The following is a 20450-nucleotide window of genomic DNA, read 5'->3' as shown; positions in this document are numbered from 1 at the left end:
TTCTCACCCCAGTCTTCCCCAGCCCTTCCCACGCCCCGCAGTCCAGTTGCCCCTGCCCATGGCATTGAGACCTCCTATCTCTGACGTAGATGTCTGTGGCCCTGAGCCTTATCTCCCACTCCCGCCAGGAATGTGGGGGAGGGGCTGGCGAGGGCTTTCACCCCAAGTGACCTGACCCACACGTACAATCCCTCACCGCTACACACACATACACACACACACACACACACACACAGTGAGTCACAACCCAGCACCCAGCGCAGAGGTGACACCAGGTGGGACAGGAGCCTGGAAGCTGGGGTCTGCCAGCTCCTAAAAGCGTTCCTTGTTAGGGAGACAGAGCGCGCCAGCCCCTCAGCGCCTCTGGGGCCCCTTTCAACCACGCAGCTGCTGGGCCGGTCCTGGGGGGAAGGGCTGGGGTGGGGGCTGGAACTGGGGCTAGGGCCGGGGGCAGGTGGTCCCGCCTGCTCTAAACTTGGCCTGGAGGAGCCAGTCTGGGCTCTCGTCCTCCAGCTGTGTCATCAGAGAATATTTTGGGGATCGGCAGCTGCAGGCGCCTCTGCCACTCAGGCCCAAGCCTGGCGGGCGGCTGGGGACCTGGCGGCTGGAGGTGGGAGGGAGGAGGGGAAAGAGGCCCTGGCTGTGGGAGGGGGCTGGGAAGGCTGGCTCTCCGGAGCAGGAAGCCAGGCCGCAGGCAGGGGAGGCTGCGGGGCCCCTCGCTGGGGAGGCAAACAGGAAGGACTGCCCCCTGAACCCTGGGCCCCGACCCGGGAATCGCCGCCGCCAGAGCCGCAGCTCCGGGCCGAGGGTAAGGAGGCGAACCGGGAGCGGGCGGCCAGGGGAAAGCCCCGCGGGTCCCGGCGCCCGGTCCCCAGACGCGCCCCGCCTCCCGGGCTCCCGCCGCCGCTCCCGGCCTTCCCCCGCGCCGCCGCGATGAAGGCGGGCTCGGGGGACCAGGGGAGCCCCCCGTGCTTCCTGCGCTTCCCGCGGCCCGTGCGGGTGGTAAGTGGCGCCGAGGCCGAGCTCAAGTGCGTGGTGCTGGGGGAGCCTCCGCCCATTGTCGTGTGGGAGAAGGGCGGGCAGCAGCTGGCGGCCTCGGAGCGCCTGAGCTTCCCGGCGGACGGCGCCGAGCACGGCCTGCTGCTGAGCGGCGCGCTGCCCACCGACGCGGGGGTCTACGTGTGCCGCGCCCGCAATGCGGCCGGGGAGGCCTACGCGGCGGCCGCCGTCACCGTGCTGGAGCCGCCGGCCCCCGAGCGCGAGCCCCAGCCTGCCGAACGCCCGCGGCCGCCGCCCGGGACCGGGGAGGGCGCCCCGGTGTTCCTGACGGGGCCCCGGTCCCAGTGGGTGCTGCGGGGGGCGGAGGTGGTGCTGGAGTGCCAGGTGGGGGGCCTCCCCGCGCCAACGCTGTACTGGGAGAAGGACGGGATGGCGCTGGACGAAGTGTGGGACAGTAGCCACTTCTCCCTCGAACCTGGCCGCGCCGAGGGCCGCCCGGGCGCGAGCCTGGCGCTGCGCATCCTGGCGGCGCGGCTGCCCGACTCCGGCGTCTACGTGTGCCACGCCCGCAACGCGCACGGCCACGCGCGGGCCGGCGCGCTGCTGCAGGTGCAACAGCCCCCCGAGAGCCCGCCCGAGGACCCGGACGAGGCCCCCAACCCCGTGGTGGAGCCGCTCAAGTGCGCGCCCAAGACCTTCTGGGTGAACGAGGGCAAGCACGCCAAGTTCCGCTGCTACGTGATGGGCAAGCCCGAGCCCGAGATCGAATGGCTCTGGGAGGGCCACCCGCTGCTCCCTGACCGCCGCCGCCTCATGTACCGCGACCGCGACGGCGGCTTCGTGCTCAAGGTGCTCTACTGCCAGGCCAAGGATCGCGGGCTCTACGTGTGTGCCGCGCGCAACTCGGCGGGCCAGACGCTCAGTGCCGTGCAGCTGCATGTCAAAGGTACCGCGGCGCCCCCGGGCGGCCGGGGCCCTGGGGAGGGGCCTCCAGCGCCCTCCCAGACTCTCCTAACTCCAGCCCCACTCAGTGCCCGGAAGACGGTGGGGGGTAAGGGAGGCTGAGTATTAAAATGCCATTTCCCGCCCACCTCCCATACCCCAGGGATTCGGATTTAGTAGGTCTGCAGGGTACCTACTCCAGGAACTTCTTAGCAAGCTCCCCAAATGATTCTGAGGCAGATGTTGGAAAACCACTCTTAGATAAAGGGCTTTAAGGAATGATTCATGTACAGACCCAGAGGGACCTACAACTCCTGTAGTTCATTGTTTTTCAACCTCTTTGTTATTTCACCAACCTGTCCCCAGATGGAAATCCCATCTGGGGCCCCAATATATAAGACAGATAAAAGGATCATTCTGTGGGTGTGAACTTCTAAATCCAAATTTATAACATGTACTTATAAAGTCAATCAGTGAGAACAAGGGGTCTATTTAATTGAATATACACATTTTAACCATACATAACTGGGTCTAGTCTGTGAGCCCTATGGGGAAGGCCTAGCTGCAGGTGTCACATTGAGAAACTCCTGATTCTCACCAAAGGGAGAAAACTTGAGGGAGAGAAAAAACGCCCCGCAATTTTTGACCATTCTTTCATTAGACTGCTCTCAGGTTTGCAAGAAGAAGAAGGTGAAGGAGAGGAAATGTATATATCAAAGTTGAGTCCCCAACAGTATTTAATAAATGCTTGCATTGCTCATAAATAGAAAATTCAGGGAGGGAAAACACCCCAAACTCACACTGGAAGTTAAAGCTCTCCATAATAGGAGTTCATCACAACTCATGACATTATACCTTCACTAGTTATTACCCAACTTTTTCCCTCAGAGGAAAAAAAAGTTGGCAAATCTCCTGAGCCCTGCCTGGCACGCAGTCAAGCATGTGGCACCTGTGCCACAGTGGTGGCCTCTTGGGTACAGTTTGATGTGTACAGACTGGCCGGGCAGGGCTGAACTCTAACCCCCTGAGGAGAGAAAAGCCCAACATGATGGCAGAGCTTCCTTCCCAGAGCCGCATGACAAGACAGACGTGCTTCCCCAGCAGCCCAAGTGAACCCACTGGCTGTTTCCATCATCGTACTTTCTTTCTGTAAAATGCAGTTTTGAAAGTGGTTCAAGTACTTTCAAAATGAAATTCAACTCAAACCTTTGCAGAATTGTGTGTGGTGCCTGTGAAGGGCCCCAGGGAACAATTTGAAAATCACTGATGTGGTCCAAGCCCTTGCATCCCTTTCTCCACTTTACGAGTAAAGAAACTGAGACCCAGGATCATGAAAACGGCCTTGGTCAAGGTGATGTGGCTAGCGAGTGTCAGGGTCAGATGAGAATATGAGTCGCCTGACTTCCCTTCTGGGGGTTTCTCTGATTCCACAATGCCTGCTGGCTCTGGGAGAAGAGCAAATGGCCGGAGCTAATGTGGGTTTAGGCAGTAGATGATGGGAGGAGAGTCTTCCTCCTGGTCGGGCCCTCTCCAGAGCCTTCTCTGGTCTCTCCCTTCTTCACAGAGCCTCGCCTCCGCTTCACGAGGCCCCTGCAGGACGTGGAGGGCCGGGAGCATGGGATTGTGGTGCTGGAGTGTAAAGTCCCCAACTCCCGCATTCCCACGGCCTGGTTCCGCGAGGACCAGCGGCTGCTGCCCTGCCGCAAGTACGAGCAGATCGAGGAGGGCACGGTCCGGCGCCTCATCATCCACAGGCTGAAGGCAGATGACGACGGAGTTTACCTGTGCGAGATGCGCGGCCGGGTGCGCACCGTGGCCAACGTGACAGTCAAAGGTCGGCTGGCCAGTGGGAGGAGGCCGAGACCGAGGCAGGCAGATGCCCAGACCCCGGGCTGACGGACTCCCATCCGTGTCTCAGGGCCCATCCTGAAGCGGCTGCCCCGGAAGCTCGATGTTTTTGAGGGAGAGAACGCGGTGCTGCTGGTGGAGACCCGCGAGGCTGGGGTGGAAGGGCGCTGGAGTCGAGATGGGGAGGACCTGCCAGCCACCTGCCAGAGCAGCTCCGGCCACATGCATGCCCTGGTCCTTCCAGGGGTCACCCGAGAAGATGCTGGCGAGGTCACCTTCAGCCTGGGCAACTCCCGTACCACCACTCTGCTCAGAGTCAAATGTGAGGGCCTGCAAACCCCTAGGCAGCCTCCTCAAGGGCTGGACAGGAGGGTCAGGTCTGGAGGGTAATCAGATGCCACAGTCTGGGTTGGCAAAGTGGACTTCAGGTCAGAGGGCTGTGGGAGGCTGGAGCAGAGCTCGGACGCAAACCCTGCCTTTGTCTCAGGCGTCAAGCACAATCCCCCGGGACCCCCAGTGTTGGCAGAAATGTTCAAGGGCCACAGGAACACGGTCCTGCTGACCTGGAAGCCTCCCGAGCCAGCTCCCGAGACCCCCTTCATCTACCGGCTGGAACGGCAGGAGGTAGGCTCAGAAGACTGGATCCAGTGCTTCAGCATTGAGAAAGCTGGGGCCGTGGAGGTGCCGGGAGACTGTGTGCCCTCCGAGGGCGACTACCGCTTCCGCGTCTGCACCGTCAGCGAACACGGCCGCAGCTCCCATGTCGTGTTCCATGGGTCTGCTCACCTCGGTGAGTCGGTCCTGCCAGCCCAGGCTGTCAACCGCTGTACCCCAAGTCACACCCTCCCCATCACCTTCCTCCCTTCCCTGGCCCTCAGTCCCTGTTATATGCCTTCTACCTGCCAGTCTCTGCCCTCTGCCACGCCCCTGGTTCTGATGGACGAACTCTGTCCCATCTCAGTGCCCACAGCACGCCTGGTGGCCGGTCTGGACGACGTGCAGGTGTATGACGGGGAAGATGCCGTCTTCTCCCTCGATCTCTCCACCATCATCCAGGGCACCTGGTTCCTTAATGGGGAAGAGCTCAAGAGTAATGAGCCAGAGGGCCAGGTGGAGCCTGGGGCCCTGCGGTACCGGGTGGAGCAGAAGGGCCTGCAGCACAGACTCATCCTGCAAGCTGTCAAGCACCAGGACAGCGGGGCCCTGGTTGGCTTCAGCTGCCCAGGTGTGCAGGACTCGGCTGCCCTCACCATCCAAGGTTCGTGCAGGTGGGGACCAGGGTGGGCAGATAGGGTCAAGACACAGAAGTCCCATTAGCAAAATGAGGCCGATGCTATTGCTGCTTCTCACATCTGGGCCAAGAGGGTAAGGAGCATCCACGGTGAGCTCAGATGGAGGGCTCAGGGATCCAGGAGTTCAGTTTCAACTCATGCACAACGTATAGGGGACCCCTAGTTATCTTCACCAGCATCATATCCAAATTCTCTGGGGCACTTTGTGGTTTGCAGAATTCTGTCATGTTTGTCATCTCAGAGACACAGACCTTGGCTCCTAGTCCCTGACTGCTTCCTGCCCTATCATGTAATGGCTAATGCTATCGGAGCAACTTTCTGTGTGCCAGGCACAATCCTAAATCGCTTTATATATATTAATTAGCACAGTCCTCTCAACAGCCCTACAGGATGTGTTCTTTTGTCATCCCATTTTACAAATGGGGAAACTGAGGCACAGAGAGGTTCAGTGACTTGCCCAAAGTCACAAAGCTAATGAGTGCTGGTGCTGGATTATGAACCCAGGCGGTCTGGCTTCAGAATCACACTCTGCCACCTGGGGAAAGAGGGAAGGAGAGGGAATGAGGCCTCCCTGAGGACGACAGATCTTGGTAGGGGTCTGAAAGTGCAGGGAACATGCTGGCATTTGCCACTGTACCATTGCTGGAGTTTGTATGGCCAATCAAGGGATTCCTCAGTACCCAAGTGCAGGGCCTTGAGGTGGTTAGCTGCCAGCATCCCAGGAGGAGGACAAAGTAAGAAATAACCAGCAACCAGAGCAGCATTTCTAAAATGCAACCCAGGTTCACCAACATCAGAGTCATCTGGAGGCTGGTTTATAATGCAGATTCCCGGGCCCCTGCACGCTTGGGGGGAGGGGCCTAAGAATCTGCATTTTCAGCAGGCTCCCTGGGAATTCTTATGCACACCAAAACCACTGCTCTTAAGAGTTGGTGTGTAAGCCTAAAACTACTTTTTTTTTTTTTTTGGCCGCGCCATGCGGCATGCGGGATTTTAGTTCCCCGACCAGGGACTGAACCTGTGCCCCCTGCATTGGGAGCATGGAGTCTTAACCATTGGACCACCAGGGAAGTCCCAGCCCAAAACTAATTTTTTAAACCAACAAATGCATCGATGGCAATCATCCGGCCTGATGTGCCCACCCCCCTACCCTGAGCACATACCCTGGAGTGGGGTGTTATATTGGGGTAGCAGAGCACAACTAGGGTGCCGCACGTGACCACACCTCTTCCCAAGCAGAGAGCCCGGTGCACATCCTGAGCCCCCAGGACAAGGTGTCATTGACCTTCACGACCTCGGAGCGGGTGGTGCTGACCTGTGAGCTCTCCCGGGTGGACTTCCCAGCGAGCTGGTACAAGGACGGGCAGAAGGTGGAGGAGAGCAAGTCGCTGGTGGTGAAGATGGATGGGCGCAAACACCGCCTGATCATGCCTGAGGCCCAGGTCCAGGACAGTGGCGAGTTTGAGTGCAGAACGGAAGGGGTCTCAGCCTTCTTCAGCGTCTCCGTCCAAGGTCAGGGACCGTGATGGCCTGGGCACCCCCCAGCTGAGGCTGACCCTGGGGGCTGTGTGAACCCTGCCCCCCTGGTCTGCCTGCTTGGGGGTCCCTTCCGAGGGGCCCTAGGGGGCAAGGGGACATGTTTGCAGATCACACTGCCCATGCACCACCCTCCAGCACACTTGGCCCCCATGTACCCTTTGCTGGCGGGAAAGTGGGGGGACCTCAATTCAATTAAGGGAAGGGAGGTGGGAGCTAACATTTGTTAGGCACCTACTAGCCAGTTCCTGTGCTGGATACTTCAAATGTACACTTGCATTCAGTGTTCACAACTACGTGAGGGGCAGTATATCTCCATTCACAGATGAAGCAACTGAGGTTTAGAGAGGTTATGCAACTCGCTCATGATCACACAGCAACAAATACCCTAGGTGGGTTCACACCCAGGACTGCTTATCCCACTGCCCCAGGCGGCCAGGGTCAAAAGGGAGTTTTAGGTGCAGTGGTCCAGAGGCTCTCAGAAGCCAGTACATGTCTGGCTGCTTCAGAACCACCCTGGAAGCCATAAGTGCATAGACTCCCCCAGGCCTCCAGAGCCAGAATATCCAGGACAGAGCCTGGAGATCCACTCTGGAAGAACAACTCAGGAACCACTGATCCAGCTCCATCTTCTCACTTTGAGTGGCCCCATTGCCAGAAGGTCCTCTGGCCCCTGCCTGAATGTACCCAGTGACGGGGAACTCACTACCTGTAGGGAGCGCTGCCCCACGGTATCACCACTAAATTGTTCCCACCTCTTCCCCGTCCTGCGATCAGCCCTCCGGGGGCTTCCTTGAAAAAGCAGCAGCAAGCACGGCCCTGATGTGACCTGCGACAGTGACCTCCTCTCAGCCTAGACGAAGCCCTCTGTGTCCCCAGCCAACCCCCTCTGATCCTCTGGGAACTCACAAAGCACTCCAGTGCCATGTGATCTGTCACACCGCACCTGCCACGCCCTCAGTAGTCCGTGTCATTGCCCCAGAGCACCCCACCCCAGCCAAGCAGCCAGTGTGCACTCATGTCTCCTGTTTTGGGGTGTCTGTGTGACCCCATCTCTGCTCCCCCCAGACCCCCCCGTGCACATCCTGGATCCCCGGGAGCACGTGTTTGTGCACGCCATAACCTCCGAGTGCGTCATGCTGACCTGTGAGGTGGACCGGGAGGACGCCCCCGTGCACTGGTACAAGGACGGGCAGGAGGTGGAAGAGAGCGACTTCGTGGTGCTGGAGAACGAGGGGCCCCATCACCGCCTGGTGCTGCCTGCTGCCCAGCCTCCAGATGGGGGCGAGTTCCAGTGCGTCGCTGGGGACGAGCGCGCCTACTTCACCGTGACCATCACAGGTGGGGCTCCAGGCAGTCCACAGGAGGGGGACGGTGTGCCCTGCCCCTGCCTGGGCAGCTGCTACACTCCTGGGCCACTGTTCCCAGCCCCTGCTTCCCTTCCCCTAGCTTTCTCCCCAACCCATGCTCTGCACCCTGAGGTTCAGTCACCTGCAGAAAATGCATTGTCATAAACACACCAGTCACAGCTACACCAGTCAAAGGAAAGCCTCCCTTCTCTGTTCTGAAGATCCTCCAAGGGGAGCTTTAGGGGTGGCAGTGCTACCACAGGGCAGGGTCTAGGGTGGGTGGGCCCAGGCACTAGAGGGGTCAGAAGGTCTGAGGCCTGCAGGAGACCCCAGCTCCATCTGGGCACCCAGCCCTCCTCTCCCCAGTCCTACCCTTCGTATTGTCCCTGTCCCAACCCAGAGACTGTAGGGAGTTTCTACAGCCGAGGCTGACACCACAGTCCCCGCTGTGCCACCGTGCCCCAGCCGTGAGTGACTGTCCGAGCAGCTGTGAGCCATGGTCCGAGGGAAGACCCTCTTCTTCAACACACAGCCCACCTCCCAGGAGTAGGGAACAGGCGTGGCTCAGGTGGGGCAGCCAGGCACCTCGGCCCCAGCCCCTGACACCCGGCCACAGCTGTCCCTGTCCTCCAGATGTCTCCTCGTGGATCGTGTACCCCAGCGGCAAGGTGTACGTGGCAGCCGTGCGCCTGGAGCGCGTGGTGCTGACCTGCGAGCTATGCCGGCCCTGGGCCGAGGTGCACTGGACCAAGGATGGCGAAGAGGTGGTGGAGAGCCCCGCGCTGCTCCTGCAGAAGGAGGACACCGTCCGCCGCCTGGTGCTGCCCGCCGTCCAGCTGGAGGACTCGGGCGAGTACTTGTGTGAAATCGATGACGAGTCTGCCTCTTTCACCGTCACTGTCACAGGTGTGGGCCCACCCCAGCTGCCCGCGGTCACCAGAGGACAGTCCTGAGCCCTTGGGGGAGCTGGCCACATAGCCCCTAGCTAGCATGTGGGGGAGGGGGGAGGGGGGGCTGCAGGTGCATGGACCGGGGGGCCCTGCCCGGAAGACCCCAGGGTCCGTGTTCGATAAGCAGGCTCTTCCCCGGCGCCCAAGGCCAGGAATAGCTATCCTCCACCGTCTCATTTACTGAGCACTTTCTATGTGTCAGGCACTGGGCCAGGTGCTGCAGGTCACTGGTGCGTATTGCAGACGTGGTCCCTGCTCCCAGCTGCCAGAGAGCTGGGGAGGCAGCCGTTAACCAGGGGTCGCAAACGGGCAGTCCCTAGGGCCCCATACAGCCCACAGATATGTTTTGTTTGGCCTGCAGAGTCTTACCAAAGTCAGGACAGTTCAAATAACAACCCGGAGCTATGCGTCCTCTTGAAAAAGCCGAAGACCCGGCGCCTCTGGTCCCGCTTCCCCCCTTGGCGACGAACAGCTGGCGCTGAGTAGCAGCTGCCCCTGTAACACGGGGCCCACATTCCTCTGTCCCACCCTGCCCGCTGTTCCTTTTTGCTCCCCCCAGACCACTTCAGCCACTGACCTTACCTTACCTGGCCCCCGTGGGCATTTGAGTTTGCGACCCCTGTGTTTAACCAATAAACACGCAAATAAATGTACAGTGACACCTCGTGACAAGTGCTGTGAGGGATGAGGGCTCAAGAGAGCAGAGCTGGAGGTCAGGGAGGGCCTCGGGGAAAGTCGGTCGCCATGCCACCTGCAGGAGCCAGCCCCGGGGTGGGCTCCGGACACTGAGCAGCTCACAGACACACACGCGCACGTCCCTCCGGGAGTGCCCAGACTGGCAGGAGAGCCGGACATATTAGAGGGTCTCAGAGTGAGGGTTGCCGGGTGTCGTGATAGGGTGCAGTGGGTGTCCGAAGCTGGGGGCTGCTGACCTGGTTGGCAGGCAGGAAGTGCCTTCAAAATGGCCGTTTGGAGCAGTGGCTGAGTTAGCTAAGTGGGGGTCAGGGTTTGGGCTGAAGGTGGGGAGAGAATGTTCAAATCGGGAAAGCACAGGATGACTATGGAAGTGACGGTTCAGTGCCAGAAACTTTGGGACTGCAGCCCACAGCGCCAATCCCAGTGTGTGTGCGGGGGGGATGGGGAGTGTGGGACCTAGGCAGCTCTGGGTGGCACAGAAGAACCCACTGGCTGCACTGGAGCGACCATCCTGATGCTGGCATCATCTGGTTACCCTGCCCTGACCTAGGAACAATGCTTCAGCCTAGGCTTGAGCTGCTTAGGGCCCCCCGACTCCCTGCACCCCAAGTAGTGCAGCCTGAAGCACACAAGTCACAAAGCCTAAGAGGCCTTTCTGCACATATTCTGTCCCGTAGTGAATCCCTTCAACCTCTCCTGCCCCAACCCCTGGCCAGACATAATGGCCGCAGACACACACATTCCAGCTCATAACTGGCCTCCCCGCAAAACACCAGATTCTTCATAAGAAGCTCACACAACACACCTTGTGTGGACCAGGAGAATCAAGTCTGATGCCAAGCTGAGGGCCCCAGCTGTGCAGGTACCCCAGCCCCATGGCTGCACCCCATTCTCACTCCACTGCCTCCATCACCTCCCACACCACTCAGGCAGCCTCACTCTGCAATCTACTGGTGCTGCTGGGCCTCAGAGAACCAGCCTGCATCTTGTAGACTCTTAGAATAAGCCCAGTTAGGGAGGAGGCGGAGGCAAGGGCTGAGTGTGCACTGGTGGGCACATCTGCCCGTACACACCTCTGCAAAGACCTAGACCAGGAAGCTGGCAGTTCCCCAGGCCAGCCACAAGGGGGCCAAATGCTATAGGAACACGAAAGTGTCCTGGAGACTTGATTCTGGGAGACCTCCAAGGTACGTGAAAGCATGGGCAGGCCCGGGCTCAGTGCACTGGTCACCACCAATATGGACATGGCTCCTTTCTGTGAAAGACTGACCACTCCAGAGCAGCTGCAGATGAACTCCTAGACACAGCATTTAATATCCCTGGGGAAATCTTAGGTGTTGACAACTCATGCACAGATGCAAAATTCATTACTGAGTTTCCAGCAAGCCTTGGCTTGGAGTCCTTACCACTGCTTGCAGAGTCTGACCCTCCATTTATCAGATGGTAGTTCTTCCTCCTGCCCTCGAGTAGGTATAGCCAGCTGTGACCATAAGGAAGTTGCTTAATCACACCATGCCTCAGTTTCCTCATCTGGGAAATGGGTATAAAATAATGCCTACTCCTTAGGATTGCTAGGAGGGTGTAAAGTGCTTATGACTGTTCCTGGAACTCTAGCAAGCTGTATATAAGTACTTGCTATTACAAATCCACCATCCCTTATCCACAATTCTAAAATCAAAAAAAAAAAAAACCTCAAAATCAAAAGGCTTTTTGTAAGTTTGGTATTAAAAGTCATTTCAGTAAAACCTGAACTTAACTCTGTGAAGCTATTTGTACTTTTTAATTAGCCTGCTTAGGGTGAATCTATCTATATGTTACACTGCAGAAATGTTAATGTGATTGATTATGGGGGGGACCACACTGGGGGCTGAGGGCGGTAGGTGATATATGATAAACGCACCATTTCTGGAACCGGAAGCATTGTGGATTCTGTAGCACTTCTGGCCCCAGGGATTTCAGAGAACAGATTTTGGACCTATTATTATCCTTATTATTCTTATGATTGTGGGTGACCGGGACTTCATGCTGCCAGATGGCTCCAGGGAGGCTGACGGTGAGTTTGTGACAGGCTGTGGTTGTCCCCACTCTGCAGAACCCCCGGTGCGCATCATATACCCCCGGGACGAGGTGACCTTGGTCGCCGTGAGCTTGGAGTGTGTGGTGCTGATGTGTGAGCTGTCTCGGGAGGACGCCCCCGTGCGCTGGTACAAGGATGGGCTGGAGGTGGAGGAGAGCGAGGCCCTGGTGCTGGAGAGTGATGGGCCCCGCCGCCGCCTGGTGCTACCTGCTGCCCAGCCCGAGGACGGGGGCGAGTTCGTGTGCGACGCTGGAGACGACTCAGCCTTCTTCACTGTCACCGTCACAGGTGGGCAGTCTGTGGGACACCCTGGGGAGGAAAAGAGGCAGGAGGCTGAGGGACAGACACCCAACCCTCCCAGTTCTTGCACCTTCAGGGTCCCTGACTGCTGCACGTGGCTTTCCCCTTGTCCAGCCTTCCCCCTCCCCAAGCCTCCTCATTCTCAGCCATTAGAGAGCCCTGACTTGCCCAAATCATATCAGGACAATGACCAGAGACCTGGTGGAGAGAGCCCAGCACTCAGGAGCACTCATTCATTCACTTATTCAACAAATACTGATGTGCTCAGCACCATTCTGGATGCTGAGGGATACAGTAGTGAACCGAGGAGAGAAAACCTGTCTTTATGGAGCTTGCCTTCTCGTGAGAGTGGACAGACAGCAAATAAGGAAAATAGATGGTTTTTCAGGTGGTGATCGGAGGCAGAGCAGGCAAAGGGGTTAGGAAGTGCGGGTGGGGTAGGGAGGGATGTGCATTGGGGTCAGATAGATGTGGCTGTGAGTGTGGGTCTACCTCTTTTTTTCCCATGTGACCTAGGGCAAGTCAGTTCTCGATACAGAGGCTTCAGGTCCTCATCTATAAAGTGAAGCCAACAATAGGGAGTGTCAGGAGTAGCTGAGAAAAGAGCTGCAGTGTGCTTAGTACAACACCTGGCACGCAGTGAGTGCCCACGGATTGTAGGTGGCACCGTTCCCAAGAGCTGCACTGCAAAGGGCTGAGAATCTAGTGGTGAGGCAGGTAGAGGCCTGCTGGCCGAGCCCACTCTCCGCTCTCTCTGTCCACCCACCAGCCACTCCAGAGAGGATTGTGCATCCGGCGGCCCGCTCCCTGGACCTGCAGTTCGGGGCTCCAGGGCGCGTGGAGCTGCGCTGCGAGGTGGCCCCGGCTGGGTCCCAGGTGCGCTGGTACAAGGATGGGCTGGAGGTGGAAGCATCAGATGCCCTGCAGCTGGGTGCCAAGGGGCCCACTCGCACCCTGACCCTGCCCCACGCCCAGCCTGAGGACGCCGGGGAGTATGTGTGTGAGACCCGTGATGAAGCCGTCACCTTCAACGTCAGCCTGGCTGGTGGGTGCTCCCGGCCAGCCAAGGTGCGGGAGGTGGGGGCATCACTGAGCTGATACCTCTCCTCTCTGTCCAGAGCCCCCAGTCCAGTTCCTGGCCCCAGAGGCAGCCCCCAGCCCGCTCTGCGTGGCCCCCGGGGAGCCGCTGGTGCTGAGCTGTGAACTGTCTCGGGCTGGTGCCCTCGTCTTCTGGAACCACAACGGGAGGCCGGTGCAGGAGGGTGAGGGCCTGGAGCTCCGAGCCGAGGGCCCCCGCCGTGTCCTCTGCATCCGGGCTGCAGACCCGGTCCACGCAGGCCTCTACACCTGCCAGTCAGGGGCAGCCCCGGGGGCCCCCAGCCTCAGCTTCACCGTCCAAGTGGCTGGTGAGTATAGCCCGGGCAGGAAGCCTGAGAGTCGCACCCCGAAACCCATGAGTCTCCCCCTTCTCTAGCACACCTGGCCCACCCCCTGCCCCACCGCTCTCGGTCCCTTTCCCCGTCTTGCCTCCCACTGCCCTCCTCACAGCCCACGGGCCACTCCCTCCCGGTGACCCCTGGCTCTGAGCCCACAGAGCCCCCAGTGCGGGTGGTGGACCCCGAGGCAGCCCAGACGAGGGTTCGCAGCACCCCAGGTGGGGACCTGGAGCTGGCGGTGCACCTCTCCCGGCCGGGGGGCCCTGTGCGCTGGTACAAGGACGGGGAGCGCCTGGCGAGCCAGGGGCGGGTGCAGCTGGAGCAGGACGGGGCGAGGCAGGTGCTGCGGGTGCAGGGGGCCCGGAGCAGGGACGCCGGGGAGTACCTGTGCGACACGCCCCAGGACAGCCGCATCTTCCTCGTCAGCGTGGAAGGTAACAGTGCACCCCTCACTGGCCCCCCAAGGGCCACACGCCCGAACCACTCTGGGCCCCCGCGCCCCGACCCCACCTCGCTGCCTCTGGCTCCAACCAATGCATGCGTGACTATTCCTGGGATGAGGGCTCAGGGCTCCCTTTTCCAGGAACCCTCAAATAATAGGAGGGGCACAGACCAGTGGTTAAAAGCAGGGCTCTGGAGTCAGCACTGCCCACACCAGGTTCCAATCTGGATTCTGCTTCCCAGTAGTTGTGTGACACTGGCAACTTGCTTAAACTCTCTGAGCCCCAGCTCCAAAGCGGAGGGATAGTGCTTGTCCTATAGGGCTGTTGTGACAGTTAAATGAGATAAATTGGGTCCATAGTAAATGACCTACTATTATTAGGGAGTCAGAGAGGGGGGTGCCAGGCCAGCACTGGGCGGAGGTGGCTAGGAGTAGCAGGGCGTTGACATCTTGTCCTTTGAAACACCTCATGGCTGACACACAGTAGGTCCTCAGGAAGGTTCTGTTCAATAACTGGAGGATGAGGGCCTGTTATTGGAGATGAGGAGATGAAGAGGGGATGAGGAGGAGGGAGGCGGAAGGAAAGACCCAGCTCACCTCACTGCCTGACCCCACCCCCCAGAACCACCGCCGGTGAAGCTGGGCTCGGAGCTGACACCACTCACTGTGCACGAGGGTGATGATGCCACGTTCCGGTGTGAAGTCTCCCCACCAGACGCCGACGTCACTTGGCTGCACAATGGGGCCATTGTCACCCCAGGGCCCCAGCTAGAGGTGGCCCAGAATGGGTCAAGCCGCATGTTGACCGTGCGAGGCTGCCAGCTCGAGGACGCGGGGACCGTGACTGCCCAAGCAGGGGGCACGTCCACAAGCGCCCGGCTCCATGTTCGAGGTTTGGTCCTGATGGAGACACAATGGTCTTGTTCCTGAACCTATTCTCCCAGCCCCAGCCATAACAGGGGACAGATCCCTGAGAGGGAGCAAGGGGTCAGCCCACCAGGCTCCATGGCCCCCTCTCTCTTTCTCCCCAGAGACGGAGCTGCTGTTCCTGCGGCGGCTGCAGGACGTGCGGGCAGAGGAAGGCCAGGACGTGTGCCTCGAAGTAGAGACAGGCCGAGTGGGTGCGGCAGGGGCCGTGCGCTGGGTGCGAGGTGGGGCACCCCTACCACCCGACTCCCGCCTGTCCACGGCCCAGGATGGCCACGTCTACCGCCTCTTCATCCACGGCGTCGTACTGGCCGACCAGGGCACCTACGGCTGCGAGAGCCACCACGATCGCACCCTGGCCAGGCTCAGCGTGAAGCGTGAGTGCCCCGTCCTCTCCTAACACATCGCCCGCCCTGTGGCACAGTCTCTCCTGGCTGGCCCAGGGCCCCTCAGACCCCCACCAAAGTGCCCCTCGCCACAAGGCAAGTCAGCCCTGGCTGACCCCCAGGAGTGTGACCTGAAGCAGCCTGCCCAAAGCAAAACTCTTCTTTTTCTAATGTTTTCTATTTACCTTAGAAGTCCATGTGGATTTTGCATTCCATTTCGTATGTCCAAGTTGGCTTTGCTATAAACGTAAATATTATACTCCAGAAAGACTTGCTGTGTTTATCCTTCAGTCACCTGCCCCAGGATACATGGGCCCAGCTGAGAAGCAGGGATGGTTGGCAAATAGCACCCACACCCCCAAGATGCCCTTTATTAACTGTGTGACCTCATGCAAATTACTTAACTTCTCTGAGCCAAGTTTTCTTTAAAAAGGGTCTTTGGGAACATTGATTGGGATAATATGAGAAATACCCACAGAGAGCTTGGTAAATGGTTGTTGGTGATGTGTATTCTCTTCTAATTTACTTCATTCATTTAATCACAATAAACCCATGTCTCAATGCTATTAACCTTGTATAGCTGGGGAAACTGAGGCCCAGAGAGGTCAAGCAATTTGCCAAAGGTTACACAGCACACAAACTATGTGGCAGGGTCCAGTCCTGGTGTGTCTGACTTCAAATTCTGTGCTTCCTCCAGTGTCACAGCACCCCTCACCCAAACTCCTCACCCCGCTAACCACACATCACCCCCTTCATGTATCTCCTCTCCTAACCCTAGTAAGCCCCTCTCTCCACCCAAGTCTGAATGGCTCTGCTCCCTTCTTCCTGCACCCTGGTTCTGAACTTTGTTCTATAGGGCCTTACGAGGTTGGGTGTTAGGGGTGGTGCAGGCAGAGCCAAGGTGTGTGTGTGGCGGGGGAGGGGGGGGTGGGGAGGGGGGCCGAAAGCCCCACCCAGATTTGGAGCCCTCGTCCTCCCTCTTCCCCCATCTCCTCCCACTAGCAAGGCAGCTAAGGGTGCTGCGGCCTCTGGAGGACGTGACCGTCATCGAGGGGGGCAGCGCCACCTTCCAGCTGGAGCTGTCCCAGGAGGATGTGACCGGGGAGTGGGCCCGGGGTGGAGTCCGGCTGCAGCCGGGGCCCACGTGCCAAATTCACGCAGAGGGCCACGCTCACTGCCTGGTACTCAGTGGCCTGGGCCTGGCCGACTCGGGCTGCATCTCCTTCACTGCGGATGCCCTGCGCTGTGCAGCCAGACTCACTGTGAGAGGTGCGGCCTCTGGAACCGCTGCCTGCCTGCTGACTGCTCTGGGTGTGATTCTACTGATCCCACTACCCGTGTGGCCCCCACTGACCCTGTCCCAGTGTGGCCCTCACTGACCTCCCTGCCAGAGTTTGACTCCCCTGACCCTTTGGCCATATATGGCCCCGGTGACTGCCCCGCCTGAGTGTGTCTCCACCAACCCCCCGTCCCAATGGACCACTGACTGTGCTGCTGTGAGGTGCTTGTGCCGGTGTGGTGTCTGTCTGCCTAACCACGGCCCTGCTGGCCACTCTGAGTGTGAGCCCACTGACCACGCCTGCCTGCTGCAGCCCCCTCTGCCTGTCTGAGTGTGCCCCTCTCACCACCCAAGTCCCAACAATCCACTGACTATGCCAAAGGGTGGCTCCACTGGCAACTCTGCCTCAGTGTCCCCCATTTTTGCTTGCAGCCCTGGTGTGTTCCCCACTGACCACATCTGCTCTAGGGTCCCCCCCATTGCTCCTGTGAACCCATGGTGTCCCCCACTGGCCAGTGTCTCCTGTCCATTCCAGCCAGTGTGGCCCCCACTGACCACGCTTGCCTATGGGTAATTCCACTGGCATGTCTGCTCCAGTTTCCCCTATGCCCCTCTAGCCCCAGCATGTCCCCCGCTGACCACCTTAAATGTGACCGACCCCCAGCGGGCCATTCCTACCCTGTTGACCCCTCTGATACCGCTGTGTTCCCCACTGACCAGCATCCCCTTTGGACCACTTTGTCCCAGCATGCCCCCCACTCACTGGTGGCCTCTGTTGATCACCTTGTCTAAATGTGCCCACCAGTGACCCCTTGTGCCCAATGTGTCTGCCTTCTCCCACTCCCAGAGGCCCCAGTGACCATTGTGCGGGGGCCACAGGACCTAGAAGTGACCGAGGGTGACACAGCTACTTTCGAGTGTGAACTTTCCCAGGCCTTGGCTGATGTCACCTGGGAGAAGGTCAGAGCCCAGCCCCAGCCCAGCCCACCTCGGCATCATAACAGCAATAACAACCCCCAACAGAAATAACTAATACTCACTAAGCCATGCGCCTGGCAGTGTGCTAAGATTTGCTTTACATTTAATCCTCTAAACCTTATAGCAGCCCTATGAGGCAGGTCTTATTATCTCCATGTTATCTATAAGGAGACTGACTCGCAGTGGGGTGAAGTATTGCCCAGGGGCAGACGTAGAGCCCATATTTGAATCCAGGTTTCCTGATTCCAGAATCCACACGCATGGCTGGTATGAGCAGTACATGACTCTATGCTTCCCGCGCCCGTGGCTCCCTTCTCAGCCCTAAGGTCCCCAAAGGGTGACAACTTCCCAATGAGACTCCTGGCGAGGTCCCGAAAGGCGCGGGACCGCCCTGCTCCACAGCATAAACGTGCCTCGAAACCGCTTGGCATAAACGGAGGGCGCGGCCGCCTACGAGGAGGGCAGGGGCCGTCTGTGCCCAGACGACCTTTCACCACGACCCTTTGCAACTCCCGCCCCCAGGACGGGCAGCCGCTCACCCCCAGCCCTCGGCTCAGACTCCAGGCCCTAGGCACCCGCCGCCTTCTCCAGCTGCGACGCTGCGGTCCCTTGGAGTCCGGGACCTACAGCTGCGTGGTGGGGATGGCCCGAGCCGGGCCCGTCCACCTGGTGGTGCGCGGTGGGTACCGAGCGCTGCCCGGGCGGGGCACAGCTGTGGGTGCGGCGGCTGCGGACCGGACTTGCCCCGGGGTCCTGCTCAGGGGCATCCACGGGGGGGCGGGGCGTGGGCGGGGCATGGTACCGCCCCCTCCGCTCCGCTCCGCCCACCTCACGGCCCCGGCTCCGCCCCAGAGCGCAAGGTGTCTGTCCTCTCGGAGCTTCGGTCGGTGAGCGCCCGCGAAGGCGACGGAGCCACGTTCGAGTGCACCGTGTCGGAGGTCGAGACCACCGGGAGCTGGGAGCTCGGAGGCCGCCCGCTGAGACCCGGAGGCCGCGTCCGCATCCGACAGGAAGGTCTGACCGACTTTCTACCCGCTCTGGCCCCTCGCTGCCCCGCCCTACCAGGATAAGTCCCACCTCCAGGTCACATGGGCCCCCCCCCCCCACGGCCCAGGGAGAAGTCTCTCGATCTCTCCCTGGCCCCCAGCTCTGAGCCCTCGGTCCTGGACCTCCCCTCTTACCCCTCGGCATCTCAATTCCGCCCCGCCCAGCGCACACTTACCGCGTCCGAACCGACCCGGGGACCTACTCTGGCCCCACCCTCATCCCCGAACCCTCCCCAGAGGCGGCTCCGGCCTCGCTAGCGCCCCCTTCACCCCCAGGGAAGAAACACATTCTGGTGCTGAGCGAGCTGCGCGCGGAGGACTCTGGTGAGGTCCGCTTCCAGGCGGGACCCGCCCAGTCCGTGGCTCAGCTAGAGGTGGAGGGTAAGCAACTGGGGCATGGACGACCTGGAGTGAATACTGTCTTTCCCTGGAACTGGCAAGCTGGCGGCTGGTCTGAGGAACCCTACCTTCCCCACCCCTTCCTCCCGGGGCTCTCCGGGGGCGGATCACAGAGAGCAGTGTATTTCCTGGGGAGCAGGAGACTTTGGGTTGAGGGTAGAGAGAAACGGGGTGGTGGCATAGAGGTCTAAGACCAGGAGTGGAGGCCACAGCGGGAGGGAACATGCGTCTCTCGTCCTGGGGCCCTGCGTGTCCCTATTAACCTAAGCCCTCGTCCTCCACCCCCAGCATTGCCTCTCCAGATATGCCGCCGCCCCCCTCGCGAGAAGACAGTTCTGGTTGGCCGCCGGGCGGTGCTGGAGGTGACTGTGTCCCGCTCGGGGGGCCAAGTGTGCTGGTTGCGGGAGGGGGTCGCGCTGTGCCCGGGAGACAAGTACGAGCTGCGCAGTCATGGCCACACCCACAGCCTGGTCATCTATGACGTGCGACCTGAGGACCAGGGCAGTTACTGCTGCCAGGCCGGCCAGGACAGCGCCCACACACGGCTGCTGGTAGAGGGTGAGTAAAGCCGACGGGGCAGAGGTCAGAAAGGCACGCCGGCTGGCCAGGGGTCTCCTAGGAGCTGGTGGGCTGAGACACACCTCCTGCAGGTTTTCCAAGACTTGGGACGGGGAGCTGGTTCTGAGATGTGTTGGAGGTGGGGAATGGGGAGGCGGGAGATCACAGCCAGGGCTGAGGAGAGGAGGGAGTCCCGTGTTCTCAACAGGAACCACTCGGTTCAGGGCAGCTGTTTCCACCCTTTCTACACCCCTTCCTGTCCGAGCTTCTCCTTACTCCCTCCTGCCTCTGGACCATGTTCGTCTCTCCTGAATGCTCCATTTGTACCCAAGTTCCTCTCCTTCCCACCTACCGGCCCCTGGTCTGTGCCCCCCGCCTGTCCCTCACCCTCTCCTGCTCTCTGCCCAGCTGGCTTCTGCCCATCTCAGCAAGCTGCACTCCGCCTGGGCAGAGGGCTTCTGCTAGTCCCATTTCTTTCCTCTTCCACTTAGGAGGTGCCCCCCTCTCCACCTGAACTCCTGTGTTCCCTTCAGGTGCCTACCTTCCCCACCTCTGACTGGCCACCCTCACTTTCCTGCCCCCACAGACAGCCCTGACAGAGGCCTAGAAAGGGTGGTTCAGAGGGTGAGGGCCCAGCTCTTCCTGTGTGGGTGCCCAGGCTCTGCCAGGGGAGAGGAGTGTGGTGCCCACTGTCTCCCCAGCCCCACTCGCAGTCATTCCTCTGCAGGTAGCTAGGAGGACCGAACCAGGCCAGGCGGGTGCCCTCGGACAGCTTGGAAGGCGCATGCCCTTACCCTGGGAAGGGGTGGGGAGGGAGGGGAACCAGAGGTGTTGGGAGACAATAAAAGTGGTACAGCCCCTTTCCTGGCTCTCTGTGTGACGTGGGAGGGCAGAACTTGCCTGGAGCCCCTGTGTAGTGAGTGACACGGGGGACCAAGGGCTGCAGTGCTTCCATCTTGGCCCATGGAAGTGCTAGCCACCAAAGACCACCACTCCTAGCAGAAGCCTCA

At 60.0% G+C, this 20450-nt stretch overlaps 1 protein-coding gene across 3 annotated transcripts; it reads left to right on the top strand.

Annotated features, from left to right (window-relative positions):
- The first annotated feature begins 641 nt into the window (after nucleotides 1–641).
- Nucleotides 642–20251, top strand: OBSL1 (obscurin like cytoskeletal adaptor 1). 3 transcript variants are annotated; one of them, XM_007187997.2, is made up of 21 exons: nucleotides 642–1945; nucleotides 3506–3775; nucleotides 3860–4111; nucleotides 4277–4579; nucleotides 4751–5047; nucleotides 6321–6593; nucleotides 7686–7958; nucleotides 8600–8872; nucleotides 11705–11977; nucleotides 12759–13034; nucleotides 13108–13395; nucleotides 13584–13859; nucleotides 14490–14759; nucleotides 14899–15171; nucleotides 16183–16449; nucleotides 17307–17419; nucleotides 17960–18116; nucleotides 18290–18451; nucleotides 18760–18864; nucleotides 19171–19440; nucleotides 20168–20251. In XM_007187997.2, exons 1-21 carry the CDS (start codon nucleotides 934–936, stop codon nucleotides 20173–20175), a joined length of 5691 nt encoding a protein of 1896 aa, XP_007188059.2. In that variant the 5' UTR covers nucleotides 642–933; the 3' UTR covers nucleotides 20176–20251. The 3 variants fall into 3 exon arrangements, with proteins under 3 accessions (XP_007188059.2, XP_028023726.2, XP_057407666.1); XM_057551683.1 differs by lacking the exon at nucleotides 12759–13034 and having other exon boundaries at nucleotides 787–1945; XM_028167925.2 differs by lacking the exons at nucleotides 11705–11977; nucleotides 12759–13034; nucleotides 13108–13395; ... (8 more) ...; nucleotides 19171–19440; nucleotides 20168–20251 and adding an exon at nucleotides 9278–9571.
- Nucleotides 20252–20450: the final 199 nt, after the last annotated feature.

Source organism: Balaenoptera acutorostrata, chromosome 8 (genome assembly GCF_949987535.1).
Source record: "Balaenoptera acutorostrata chromosome 8, mBalAcu1.1, whole genome shotgun sequence".
In the NCBI taxonomy this organism is placed as follows: Eukaryota; Metazoa; Chordata; class Mammalia; order Artiodactyla; family Balaenopteridae; genus Balaenoptera; species Balaenoptera acutorostrata.
Note: the sequence above shows the minus strand (reverse complement) of the source record. Positions and strands in the feature narration are given on the sequence as shown.

What these genes read in the sequence shown, in the direction of transcription:
- OBSL1 (XM_007187997.2), top strand. Translation starts at nt 934, where the DNA reads ATGAAGGCGGGCTCGGGGGACCAGGGGAGCCCCCCGTGCTTCCTGCGC. An exon ending in TTTCACCGTCACTGTCACAG is followed by an intron (nt 8,873 to 11,704) that starts GTGTGGGCCCAC and finishes CCCACTCTGCAG; the next exon opens with AACCCCCGGTGCGCATCATA. An exon ending in CTTCACCGTCCAAGTGGCTG is followed by an intron (nt 13,396 to 13,583) that starts GTGAGTATAGCC and finishes CTGAGCCCACAG; the next exon opens with AGCCCCCAGTGCGGGTGGTG.